This window comes from Platalea leucorodia, assembly GCF_965183815.1.
Source record: "Platalea leucorodia genome assembly, chromosome: 1".
Classification (NCBI taxonomy): domain Eukaryota; kingdom Metazoa; phylum Chordata; class Aves; order Pelecaniformes; family Threskiornithidae; genus Platalea; species Platalea leucorodia.
Window position 1 is genome coordinate 134910568 of NC_138823.1, and position 14622 is coordinate 134925189.

General features: G+C 40.4%; 1 protein-coding gene across 1 annotated transcript in view; it reads right to left on the reverse strand.

Moving 5' to 3' along the window:
• The window catches only part of HDAC9 (histone deacetylase 9), a gene marked incomplete at its 3' end in the record, with an annotated part of 290855 nt that overhangs the window by 150409 nt on the left and 125824 nt on the right, over positions 1 to 14622 (reverse strand). Inside the window, exon 12 of the mRNA XM_082329553.1 lies at positions 3926 to 4103. Within this exon, the coding sequence (XP_082185679.1) occupies positions 3926 to 4103 (178 nt within the window). The remainder of the gene's footprint in view (positions 1 to 3925; positions 4104 to 14622) is intronic.

Consider the following 14622-nt stretch of genomic DNA (forward strand, 5'->3'; position numbering starts at 1 on the left):
GGGATGCCTCCTCTGGTTGACATATAAATGTCCCTTTCTTAGTGTACTGGTATTTTTCCCGAAATAGAATATAACTAAAAATGTAATTTCATCGTATGTGAATTATTTTGTCCGAATCAAAAATTGGTTTAATCGGGTCAGATCAGTATTGCATGGCAGAAACATCTCCTCCAAACTTTTAAATAGTAAGATATTCACACCACTGAGTGTAAAATTTATTTCTAGCAGGGTTAATTGACTTAAGAAAAGACTGAAATATATGTTTTCATTTATTGCAAGCATCTAAATTGATTTAGGATGGGCAAGTAATTCAGATGTGTGGCTGCTGGTCATACAGCACATGTGCTTGGTACAATACCACAATGCAGCAGGAGAGCTTACTGCTAAAAATAGCCTGTAGGATTTCCCTAACAGGATTCAGCCAATAATCTCCCCACCCCCACAAAAAGGAGAGAGAGGGAGACAACTGTTTTCAATTGCAGACTGCTGTGAAATATTAATAAAAGATGGTTATTCTGTCTCTCCAGAACAAATGCCTACAGCCAGATTCTGCTCTCAGATTCCCTGTGTAAATCTGAGCAGCTCCGCTGAGACTGGTGGATTTATTCTGGATTTACACCAATATTACTGAGGTCAGAATGTGGCCCTGATGACAGACTGGAATGGTGGCACCACTGAACCATATAATGATAGAGAACACAGGACAAAAGAAACTGAATTTGCATAAAGTCAGAAAAAACAAGGTCTTCCTGGTGGGGACTCCCTAGCACTCATTCTTTGCCAAAATACTTTATTTGGGTCAGCTTCTATTAATAATATTTTAAACTGAGGGGAGAGAAAGAAACCTAAAAATTTTTGGCTAGCAGCATGCTTTGAAGAAGGTGAAATGTCCTGGAGAACAACAGTACAAATAAGAAAACCCAAGGGAAGAATATCTAATAAATTATTCAGAAATCTGAACTAAATAATGTCAAATATTCTGTAAACCATCTAAATGAACATCACATAGATTTTACTTTTTTTTCCATCTTTAACTCATTATCTTGGGCATATACTGCATATATATTGCATAGCTCTCTCACAACCGTCACCGTTCTGATTCCCTTCAGATATTTGGCTAAGAGCATTTTCTCTTGTGACTCACAAAAATACAGGCTCATTTTGATCCCTATGTAATGTTCTGCCACAAGAGTTTTCCTTCTACTTTTTTTCTCTTCTGAGAATATATTGTCTTTAAATAGGAAAAAAAAAAAAACAAACAACCAAAAAAACCCAGTAAGAAATAATTCAAGACAGGGAGGTGGTTTTATATTAATTTCTAAGGTCTGAATTTGACCTCACTTCATGCTGTACTAGAATTTTCTCCCTTTTCACCCACACATTCCTTCCTTTCATGCTTTTAAAAATGGTAGTGTTGCAACTGCTGTGGACAACGGCTGGTTACATCTTGTGCCCTCTTAAGGGAGCAAATCACACAATCACAGGATAGCTCAGGTCGGAAGGGGCCTCCAGGGGTCTCTAGTCCAACCCTCGACACAGAGCACGTCAGCACTGTGATCAGACCACGTCGCTCAGGGCTCTCATCCCAAAGGATTTTGGAAAGGCTGTATAAGAATAGATAAAAATTGAGTCTGGCTTTCTTTCCACTGACCAATGAATAAATGCTAGGAAATACTGTGCACAAATAAAGCCATTCTATACCATACCATATCATACCATGCCATACGTTAGTAATACGCATATCTATCTAGTTATTCACAGAAACGGCATTAGAATTGCTGATGTTGCAAAGTCTCTGTTCAGTGTCACTCCAAAGGCGTTAATCCCATAATATAGAAAATAGCTCTATTTTCAGTGCACTCAGAAAGTGCAGTGATACAGGTTATACATGTAAGTCTGTAAGCCTGGAGGCATATCAGGGAAAGGGATTTCTTCAAGCAGAAAGAAAAGGCTTCATTGTGACTGCAGAAGTGTATGTTCTGATTCAAGAAAAGAAGAAACAAGGATTCAAGAAAAAGGTGTTTCGGATTTGGAGAAAGGAGTTCAGTGAAGAATTGAGAATCTCAGTTGGAATAAGATGCACTTTTTCTCTCTTTCCTTCTCTCTTTCTTCCTCTCTTTCCACTGTTGTTGTTCATGTAGTAACGCTTTACTAAAGGGGTAAGGTTAAACTTTCTGCCTGATTTTAATATACCCTGACTGCATATGCACTGTCTGCATTTCCATTGCAGAACCCGTCACGCTCCCGTGTGTCAGATCACGAGCCCTTCATGCCTGGTATGTCCCATTTCCTGATACCATCTCTGTTCAGTGTTTGTACTACATCATTTCATTCCTTCTCTTGTGCTTCCATCTCAACTTCACATTTTATTTCTTAATCAGTTCCACTGATGCCACAAGTCCCCAGATATATGTAACCCCCTTGACCCTAGTCCCCTTTCTGCAGACTTATAAAGGGAGGTGTCAGTAAACCTTAGCAATCAGACTGAAACGGCAGCCTTTACATTTGCAGCTCCATTCAACATTTCCAGTGGAACTGCAGACTTTTGAACAGGACATTGAAGCCTACACAGTAAGCTCACTTTTGGTGTTCTCTGTGAATCTTTTAGAATGAGTTTACAATGTTTTGAGGACTCTATGAACCACAACTAGAAAAACAGTGGCCTGGTTTAATAATCCTGTCTATACACAGCTGGTCTTTTTACAGAAACTCATGGAAAGTGAATTAGCATGCTTATTTCTGTACAATCCAAATGTTTGTTACCCAACAAGTGAAATTCCTAAACTGACAGTGTATTACAGAAGAATTATGTCTTTCATCTTTGAATGTCATCTTGCATCCGTTTACCCACTTACTTGCAGTGCTTTAAGGACATCTCTTTTTCTTTTGCAGTTTTTTTCTTTAAAATAATAAATTTTTGCTTTCCAAGTTGACATTCTAATTGGAAAGATGGGAGAGCACGCTGTCTTGCACACTCACATACAGTGCCCATTAAGGACTCCATCCTACATCAATCCATGGTCATGGCCTGCGGAGCTGTAAGCTTTCAGGTCATGGCAAGTTCTGCCAACCAAAGTGAAGGAATTAATACTTCTGGCGGAAAACTGAATAAACGGTACCTCCGAGTATTCATTTCCCCTTTCTTGTGTACAAAGTGAAACTTTGCTTCTAATCATTCTATGATGCTATACTGAGATTCAGGCTCTTAAACAGATGGACCCTCTTGCAAGGTTAGGTTACCCATGATAAGAAATGGGGTTGCTATGGTCATTTTTCTTCCTTTCACTGAAGTTTTTGGGGGTTCTAATCACTCTGCTTTGGACAGCCCAGACCATACCAATCGGAGATGCTCCCTGAGTGACTGGACTGCCCAGGGCCTGACCATAAAACCTTCCTCTGTAGAGACTCCACACAACTGCTGGAAGACACCAAAGCTGTAGCCAACATCACCTTCCAGTAATGGCTACAGCTTTGCTCTTTCTGTAGGGAAAGCAACCTTGTAGCATAGGCTGACTTGTCAAATGAAGACGTTGAGAATTATAATGCAGCTTTCCCACTTACTGGTGGTCTTTCTTCAACTTATTGGTGGTCTCTTTACAAAATATGCAACAAGAACACAGAGAAAAGAGGACAGGGAAATGAAAGAAAAAGCTATAAATGACTTAAAGGCACCAAAAATGCACCTGTTGCTATATTGCCAGAGCCAGTCAATGATAATAATTTATGACTGTGTGAATATTAACCCTGTGATTTATCAGCTGCGCTGGTTGACTTGATGCCAGTACAGCATCATAAAACCAAGGAACAGTAATGCTAAAACTCAATGCATTGCTGCAGGAGGTATTCGAGGCATTTAAATCTGTTGATCCTACATGAACAAACGCATTTGCCCTGCCTATTAAAAGCAGTCTTTAGGGAATCCTACCAGTCGTGTAGACATGCTGGCTGGGCTGGTCCATGGCTGGGTGAGGTAATGTGGAATCAGCAGGGGAAGATGGGGTCCTGGACACCGGCCGATGTTTATCTAATCCCGCCATGCCAACTGTAGCCATCTGAGCCTGGTAGATTTGCAACTGGTGGACACGCCGATGCGCCAGGAACTCCTGTTTCCAAGAAAACAGCACAGTAGAGAGAAATGTGAGATGGGATCAAGTAAGATACTGAGGGAAACATGTCAACAAATTAAGTTCATTAGGTCAGGGCTGTAATAAACAGTGTGGAAAAAAAAAACAAAACCAACAACAACTTGCACCTAAGACCTAGTAAATAAATCCATTTAACAGATGTTTTCACACTGATGGTGTAGGCTGCTGACTTTGCTGGAGAGGAGGTGATGGCAGGCAACCTGTCAGTTCTCCCTGACAGAGGAAAAGAAGGCTTCACATGCAGAGGCTTACAGAAGACAAAGGTTTTTCTAATATATTGAATACACAATATGATGTTAGAATATGCACTTTGTGATCCTACACAAATAAAAATAAAATCTTCCTATAGCACTGAAAGTGAAAAGCGGTGTCCTTACTACTCAGTACCAAATTCACCGAGCAACTGTGAGTCAAGTTTCTACAGAGGATTCAGTTCCCAGAGCTCCCTGGGAAACAGGAACAATTTGCACATAGGTTTTCACAAATCATTTAGAAATTCAGGAATTGTTACCTGCGATCCCACTTAGGGACCATCTTTTTTTGTCATAACTGCTGCCGGCTGTAGGCAGTGCCAAACACTTCAGGAAAGGTAGGCAGGTGTGAAAAGACTGAGAGAGGAAAGGAAGATTTCCTCCTCTGTTTTGTTTGTCAACAGATGGTGACTTTTGCTGACATGACAAAGGCTGAAATCCTGCTGAAGGCAGTAGAAACCTTGGCATTCACTCACTCCACAGAGTAGGATTGCTTCGCAAGCCCTTTTCTTTCTGTTTTTCTCTTTTTGTGCATATAGTCCTAGAACCTCAACAGAAAGTGAATGCAAGAGAGAGATTTCCAAACCACTTTGCACTATAAATTCAGCTGAAATTCACACTTCTACCTTAGAACTGCAGACTCCGTTTATCCTCACCTGGGCTCAATATATATATATATATGCAGGTATATATATGGTGTATATATGGCTTTTTTTTTTTTTTTTTTAACCCAGCAACAATCAGCGGTGCTATATGCTGTTGTTTGGGACAGCAGCTCAGAGGCCTGGCCTGGCCAAGGAGGGATTGCTGGGTGCTCAGAGAGGTGAAGCAGAGTTCAGGCGGAGCGGGAGGGCAGGTGGGAGTACCTGGGAGTACCCCAGCCCCTCGCACGCTGCAGAACGCATCCACAACTTGTGGGAAGTGAGAATGTCTACCCTGCATGTAAAAAAAGAGGCCTTTAAGAAAACAAGTGCTCATCAATAACAGCTGAAATGAGAACAAATGCTTTAAAAGGCAGCCTCAAAACCTACATTAATATGTAAGGTCACCACTTCTGTGAAAAGACATAAGGTCATGGGAAGGGTAAATCACCTGGGACCTTGTTATAAGTGACTAAATAAAGAAAGAAAATATGAGTAAGCAAAAGAACATTTTACAAGAAGTGTCTTGGTTTGGGGTCATTGAACCATTTCCCTTTCTTTAAATACAGTCCCCAACTTCTCCTATTGCTTTTTTAACGTATGATGGCAGGATGGTGTTATATATTCCAGGTAATATTTGGAGGTATCTGAACAGGTCTGTGTATTCGCTTTCCTTATGAACATAACATAACTTATGATTTAGGAATTCTTTCCTGAAACGCCTAGGTGCCTTGTTGTTACTTAGTTTCACTAATGATTTTAATTGTGATAAATGTTCAGAGGAGATAGTTTTTATGCTCCTAGGTATGCACATCTTTTGTAACCTTTGTTGGGGGTGCATGTGATTGGAGAGGAGAAGCGAAGAATGCATGGACACTGTTGTGTTGAGTATTTCCGCTATGGAGAAGAGAAGCAGATAAATTCCTTGGTAAGGATTTAGCATTCACTTTCCTCAAGGCTGGCTTAGTGATCAATAAAGGAGGCACAGGAGGTATTTTGCTGTCTGTGGCACGATTACTCCCTGCATCCTAGGGTCAAGTGGTGACAGCAGCACTGCCTGTCTGATGCTAGTGTATTCACCATCTCCTGCCTACTCTTCCAAAGCATGAGAGCTAGCTCAGCAGTTTGGAAGAAGACAAACTCCTACCTGCAGGAGCCCGTCTTCACACAGAGCTTTACTGCCATACATAAAATCAGCAGAATGGTTGTTATTTCTGCTGCTCTCCTCACCTCACAGGTTGCATTCATTGTGGTAATTAAATAGCTGGTATCTGTGAAGTTCTTTGATCAAGGGGATTTTTGGTACTGTCTTTCAGTGTTCACACTAACTCATGATAATTCATTAATTGAGTTCACTTTTCTGATAATTACTAGAGTACAGAAGACAAAATAATTTGTTCCTTACTGGAATGCTCTTCAAGCTATTAAGGGTGCATCAGTGTATTCTGGCAGTCTGCTTTAAAGAGTATTATTTAAATATACTTCTTAAGGAAATCTTGGAAATTCAGCTATCAGTGAGGAGGGATTCATACTGTGCACGTATGGTTCTGTTTGGACTTTTCTCAGTGCCAGTAGACTCTGAGCTCTGAGCCTTTAGAGCTGCATCGTCTGCCTTTCTTTTACTTTCAGACCTGACCTTCACTTGTGCAATACCTGCACAATCTTTTTCAGTGAAGCTGTAAGCTTGCCATTCAGTCAATATCTAAAATCTAATCTGTCTAGGTCTCTGACCTGAAAAAGTCAATTTAAGTGTTTTTGGTTTTTGTTTTTTTTTTAATGGTGTCTTGAAGAAGAAAAAAAGCAAAGTCTGGAACACTACAAAACGTAGATAATTCAAGAAGACGTTCCTGCCTTTGCTTATAAGAAGATTAGGTGTTTGTGTCTATGTAAGCAATAGAAATAACACTATTTTTCAGGCTATGAACAAATCAAGGTAATTTTTTTTAATGCTAATCAACCTGTGTGAACATCACCTAAGAGCCAGACAGCCACATATTTCAGCAATTTGTCAAAGACCAAGAAGAGAACCTGTTCTTGCTCTCCTGTATTTTCCTGCTAAACTGTGTTTTGTTTATATCATTCTTCCCTCCTCAAATAAAACCAGACACATACCTAGAATTTGACACATGCTTATCAGCATAATCAGTCCAGGGAAGGAGAAAATAATCTGTGGATGGTTGGATAGAAAGCTGCATGACACCTGTTTTAATTTCTGAGGTCACAGAAAACTGTTTGCCTGTGAAAACTTTTTAAAATTTGTTAAAAGTGCAGTAGTTTGTCTCACAAGGCTTACATTGAGGCTTGCATACATCCTCTGGTGACTTCCAGATCCTTTAACTGTAATTTGAAAACTCTAGGCATCAGCAAAGTTTGGACTTGTTTAGCTTTTAGTCAAAGTTTTAACTTCCTGATTAGGTTTCATTTTACAGACAACAGGCACTCATGAAATACATATATTTTTTCCAGCCACCTACATATTTATGCTGTGAGCATCTGAGATACTCTGTGTCACACAGACAAGTGGATTACTGCAATGAGTAATGTGGATAATCAACACACTTATCTGGCTCCCCAAATGCCCACCTGGCCTCTGGAAGGGATTAAAGCAACACAATGAATTCATCTTCAGGTTTTATGTCCTAGAGCACTGCAAACACATGTCCATCTCTCCAGCAATATGACAAAAGCAGTATTTGCACATCTGCAGGGCTAGTGATTTGTGTGAATATAGTTGCAGCATTTCTTAGGTAACCCGAGCCCTGCCTGCCCGGCATGGAGCCTGCTAGTTCCAGGTGCCTGAGATTAGTTCATTAGTAGAGGCAGGCAATTAGGGCCTCTGCCAAAGCCAGTGGAGCCATTCATCATCTTCCCCAGAAATCAGCTCAGGCCCTCAGTAATTATATTGAGGAAGATTTTTAGAATCAGTATCTAAAGAGAAGATGACCCGTTTAGAGGCATGGAAGGTAAATATTTGTTGTTCTCCTAGTATTAGTGTAAGCTTTGTTGTTTTGGAGGAGCTGGAATTAATTTGGGTTGGTGTGAATGCTCCTTTCATGTAGATGTGTGACTTGTACATTTTGGTGCTTAATGTTTTGTGTATTCTGAGGATTTTAATGAGAACTCCTTCCTTATTTCTACTGGCTGTGAGATCTGGTGACCTACAAGTGTATTCAGTTGGATTGTTAGATGGTCTATGTTGGATGACAAAGCATAGGTGAATTGTCTGTGAATTAGTGTTCCTCCAAGCTGTTATGTTTTGTGCAGAGAAAAAATATGTGGGGTTCACTTATAAAAACTTTTCTTGCCTCTCAGCAGTATGCTTTTTAATTTAGTTTGATATGTTTATATCTAGTTTAATCACAGCTAAATAAATCCTAAGATTTGTATGTCAGTACCATAATCCTAAGTGTGTTTGGGCATAGGCACACCTCTCTTCAGGGTTTATGCTTTGGCTTTTTTTCATTAAGAAATTCAAAATTTGCACTTCCTAATGGTGAGATTACTGCTCATAGTCTCTCATACAGTTGTGGCCAGGTTTATAGCCCTCTGTTGTTGGGCCTCTACTGCATTCTGCTGAAGTATGAAATGTGTACTAATGTCTATTAACTGTTAAAAATCATTCCTGTATTGTCTATCCTTCTCTCCTCTTCCCTCCCCCAAAAACCTTACAAGGTTTTTCTTCTCAAAGCATTTTTTGGTGGTCTGTTCACTAGTTAATTTTTTTCTATAATTTCCACATTGCTTTCTGAAAATTACCCAAAGGACCAATTATTACTGAAGACGAAAAATACGTATGTGCTGCAGGAAGTTTCACCCTAAGTGAGGATGAAAACAAAACCTGCCCAGCAGGAAGACCTGCTGCCTTCTGAGTACTTCCTCCAGCTCCTTCCTCTGAAAGGTATTTTTGACACCTGCTCTGCTGTCTTGTCTCATCCAGTGGCTCCTGTTGGATGCCCTACTCCTTAAGCACCTTCCAGACCCCTGTTAGCACCATAGAACAGAGTAATTTCAGGTCCTATCACTTGTCTTCCCCACCACCCTCTTTGACTTCCTAACTTCCCAGCACAGTTGTAGCTGAATGCATCCAAGGGGTGTCCAGGCCAGCCACTGGCTGCATCCAGCAAAACAGCCTTTGCTTGCAGCAAACAAAGCTTGGTCCTTCTTTAAGGTGCCCAAGATGGCAGCCTTGGCCCAAACCAAAATTGCATCATCCAAAGTCTGATTCAGTCAGAAATCTTGGGCACCCAGGAACTTCTTATACACTTCAGATGTAGTTAGTTAACAGCGCTTCAGAAATCATGGACCTCAGGAAAATATTAATAGAGTTGACTCTGGTTATCCCCAGAAGTGACAAGAGAAAAAAAAGGGAGAGTAATGAATTCTTAAACAAGGAGTAATGAGACAAAAAGAGCTGTAGGTAAGCAGAAGTTGTAGAACTTTTGACCTAGGAGTTTTGTGAACTACTGTTCTGCCTGCTCTCCTCAAATGAAACCATAACTAATTGCCCTCAGGAACTGAGCAAAAATAGGTCGTGAGATCTTCTGAAAATATTTGTGTGCACAAATGTGAAAGTGCAGGAATGACTTATCTCTGTCAATCTATCCAACCTAAAATAGAAATTAGTCTGAGGTATCCCTGAAAATGAATATGTTGAGAGGTCTTCTTTTAAACTGCTCTGTCACTTAGAGAAAACACATGACCAAGAAACCCTACCAATACTATTTTTGACAAAACCACATGTAAAGCCACAAGCGTCCATGGTCATCGCTTTCAATAGAACTGCAAAAAAAATCAGTATCACCATCTGAAATATAGTCAGCCACAAATTCAGAATCAGCATTTTCATGAAAAGTAAATAAATAGCAAGTATGGATACAGACACATAGAATGAATAGGTAGAAATGGGTTTAGATCAAGCAAAAGCATAGACAGGAAAAAACAGGGCGGCTAGCCTTGAGGCATCTGGATATATTAGGTCACATCAGGATGTTTATAGAATTTGGTTTTCTCTTGCTGTAATCCAAGGAACACAGTGTTGACTAGAAAATGGGTAAACAGAAATGAAGTTTTATCAGCTGAGTGTTGGGTGCAGATACAGAATAGTGGGATGAAAGCCATACCCCAGAACTACCTAGAGTCCTAGGCAGAGAAGATTTGCCTTGAGCAGCAGGTTGCTGCATACAGCAAAACAACCTCATGACCTCTGCCCTCCCCTTGCCTTCTGGAGGACTACGGAGAGGCTTATTCCAGCTACTGCCAAAGCAGGGCTTAGTATTTGGGGTGGCCCTACTGCAGTGACTGCCCAGGGCATGGCCACCACCCTCGACCGGCTTTTTTTTTCCCCTCTGTTCCTGGAGCAGCAAAGCTGCTGCTGCAGCGGTCTCTGCCCCTCTCCTGCCACCCTTTGCTTCTAGGGCAAGCACAGCTTTGGGTTGGCAAAACATCATATTAAAATGACAACATTTTTGTCAAGTGGACCAAGGAATAGGGGAAGAGCAAAGACTAGTAATGGGGTGACAAGTTTGTGCTTCTTTGTCAAGTCATGTAGGAGAGGATGCATTCGTTGGGTTACATGACGAAATGTGTGGGTCAGGGCTGGGGTTACACCACTTGCCTCTGGTTGCAGGACATAACAGCAGGGTCAGGACCCTCCCTTTCACCCCTGCTGTTGCAGTGGGAGGTAGGTGGGTTGCTGACTGTGGCTGCAAAGGGAGAGATGGTAAATATTATCTCTGTTGGATGAGGAGTTTCCAAAAATCTGAGCATCTAAACATGAGCCATCCTGGTCCAATGTAGGTGAGGAATCAAGATGGCCACATGGATTGAGAAGTTTTCAGCTGCCTTTGTGAAATAATAATAAAAAAAGATCCAAGCATTCATTAAGTTGAAGCCTGGCATGATTAAGAAGAAAGGAGTGACGGGAAATGGTGTCTGGAGGAGGGCCCTAAAGACAGAGCACTTTCTACTGGAGGGAAATTCCAGGAGTCCAGCTGAGCTGCTGGTTTTGCTCCCGGTTCCCGCTCCTGCGAGATCTGCCTTCTCCGCTCCTGACATTGGCAGGTACTCGACTTCTGTCACTTCTGCTGAAGTGCTGACTCTGCAGTGTGTGCAGCACGCATCCAAAGAAAATGCAGCACCTTCTCAAAAGCTTGCACTCCTGGCTGAATCTTTTCCTCCCTTTCTGACTCTCTTCGAGATTTAATATAAATATATAAATAATTGGGGGTACAATGAAGGGGAGAAAGGGACCACCTGAACATCTTGTGTGTTGGTTCTTTTTCTTTTTTTTTTTTTTTTTTTTTTAAAAAAACCTTTTTAGGTGATTTTTGTTCCTTTATTACTTTTACTAGAAATACCACAAGACTTTCCTGAAGTCATTTGGTGCTTTCCAAAAAAAGAATACAGAGAAGTGCAGAAATGAATACCAATGGGAACATACAGTTGTCGACATGTCTTGCCCTAACTTTCAGTATTAACAAGTATTTATTTCTCTTACTTTGATGTGAAGAATAAATGGGCTTTATAATAACATTTAATGGCTACAAACACCTAATCCTAGCAGCTTTCCAGTGGTCATTCACTTAAACTGCTAGTTGGCCAAAACTAATTAATGAAAAATCACCTGTCCCACCTGTTTCATTGTTCCAGGAAATATCACCCAGCTCTCTTCAACAGCATTGGCAAATCAGTTTGGTGTTATTTTACACAGACCATTCCAACCACTTCCATTTTTCTGCTGTTCATTGGGACTATTTTTCTTAACAGACTTATATGGTTTCATTTAAGTGAAGAATCATTAGTTTGGCCTTCACACAGAGAAATAATAGTCTCCAGGCTAAATTCAGCAGCAGTCCTGCTGAAGATCTGTGTTTTCTGCGTATTTCAACAGATTCTTCTTTGGGTTTATTGGCAACTCTGCTGACTTCAGAATTTATTGTAGAATTAATGGAAATTACTTGGGTCTGACATATAAAGAAAAAAAACAGAGTCCACACACACTAACACATTGGTGTCTAAGCATAAAATCATGAGGATGCCTTCTCTCTGGTATGGAGGTACCTGAGGTCAGAACAGGGAGTATCAATGGACCATACGGTCAGCAAATATAAGAGCTGTAACCAAGGTGTTTTACCAACTCTGTTCTCTCTCCATAGATCACCTCCATAGATCATTGTATCTAATGCAGAAACTCCAACAGCTGTGTGTATTGCCATTGCCCACACCAGAGCTCTTCTGTACAAACCACCCGTTTCTGCTGTCGTCTGTTTGACAGCAGAGTTGTAACCTCATGGATACCAGGTTCCAGTCCTTTGCTGGAGGACTTCTGCCCCTCTGAAGGTTTCAGGGAGATATATTACCAAATCTCACACCTTGCTTCAGTGTGGTTAAAATGTCAACAGACTTCCTTTCTCCAACATATTGGTAGTAAGAGTTATGTATTTTTTCGAGAAACGGTATATGTACACACATATATTTGCAAATATCACAAAGTATTTAAAAAATATTTTTACCTCTCCAGTGCTCAGCTCTACACTTCTCTGATTTTGGCACACAAAGGAGTTATATATAGTGAAATGGTGACAAAATTTGAGGTGCTAAAAAAATGTAGGATTTGAATGTAGAAGGATGCTGTGGATGGGGGGAAAAAAAAGAGAAACTATCACAAAATAAATCTTTTCAGATCTGTTCTATATACCTATAAAGTATTCTATATGTTTGCAGAATGCTCTATATATTTACAGAATAAATATATTTCTGCAACAAACAAGTACAGCTTATTGTACTTTTTTTAAAATTTGGAATAAGATCAAAGTATTTGTAATTTGAACTGAACACCTAAAGGTTACTTTTAAATATTTCTTGAAATCAGGGACCTTCCTACTGTATGCTTCTCTGGTTTGCTGCTTCTAACAAGTGGGAGAACTGCCAGAATGGGCAAATTGAAAACGGCGGGGAGGGGGGAACCCTTATGTTTGCTGATTTAAGAACAACTAGAGGGTTAAAAAGAAACATGGAAAATAGTATGTGCTAGCATAGCACTAGTCGTATAATGCAGACTGCAAAATAAATTCTCCAATTTCTCATTCCTTGAGCAAATCTTGGCCCTCAAAATGTGAACTACAGTTCGGAAAAGACCATAATGCTTCTTACATTTCATGGGAAGGATGGATGAATGAAGTTGAATTGGCTTCATTGCAACGTACTGCAAATGTCCCCTCTAAAAAAGTAGTTAGGGGATAGACTGCTGTCACAAAGGGGGTTGTGGAAGACTGGATGAGACTAAAAGGTAGAAGAGAGAGGGAGCAGTATTCCAAATCCAGACAAGTGAATATCATAAACTCCAACCTCTTCCCTTCTCACTCTCTCTTCTTTATGATAATGCTCTCCATTTTCTTTCTGCTTTTAAAATTTGAAAACTATTTTGCTTCTATGTTCAACTATCTTCCGGTCCTTTCTTGCCTTGATACTTTTTACAACAAAAGCAGAGTCTCCCGTGTATTCACATCTTCAGTATCCTCAAATATCATAAGATATTACAACAAATACAAGAAATGTAAACAATAAGAAAAAATAAAAAGAATACAAACTGGGGAGGAGAAGTGAGGGCAATAAGAACAGTTGTCCCAGTGTAGCACTTTGGGAAGGTGGTTCATTGATTTGATCACACTGCATTAGCCAACATGATACTTTTCTCGATCCAGAAGAGATCTCTATCCGAAGTATACAGGAGTAACGTACAGAAAAAGAAGTCTGAATGCTTAAGAGGCCAAAGGACACAAAATTAGAGACCAAACCCTAGTCTATATTCCTCATCTGGGCTCTGCTACTCCTTACTATGATCAATTTCTTTCCTGAAACAAGAGAAAACACAACAATCGTAGGTCTATTGATTAAAACTTTCAAAACTGCCTAAGTATAGAACAAAAATTACTTTCTACTTTAGAAAATGGCTGATTTTTCAGAGGATGGCTGCTTAGTACTCAGAATCACTACCCCTTAGTTTTAAAGGCCAGATAAGGTAGCGGTGTCTCAATTTGTAGGTGGCCCTGGAGATCAGCCCCATTGTCAGTGCAGTCCCTTAAAGCCCCTCCCCAAGCATAGCCCAATGGCACCCTGGGAGGGCAACCACATGGTGGAGATTGTCTCGGAGTTGGTGGCTGAGCAGAAAGACCACAAACAGTTGGAAAGTGGCAGATGAGCCAGCTGGGAAGCACAAATCTAGTGTTCCAAGAGCTGTGTGGGTGCAGTCAAAGAGTAGAGGGCTTCCAGTAATTCTCAACAGAAAGGACCTGACAGTCAGTGGAGAAGGTCTCCTCCAATAATAAGTTATAATTTATAACATGTTGTAGCTCTGTTTCACAGCCAGACTGGATTATTTACACAGACCTAAGTCTAGATAGACTAGAAGGGAACTAAGAAATTTATTCTGGGTTTTCACTGGGATACCTGAGAGGAAGGTTTGGCACTTCAGTAGCTGCTTCTTAAAGCAATGCCCACAAAGAAGAGAGTCTTCTTGTAGCCACACAACACTTGGGAAAAAATATGTACTGGAAAATACTGCACCAAATCAATAGCCACAACTTT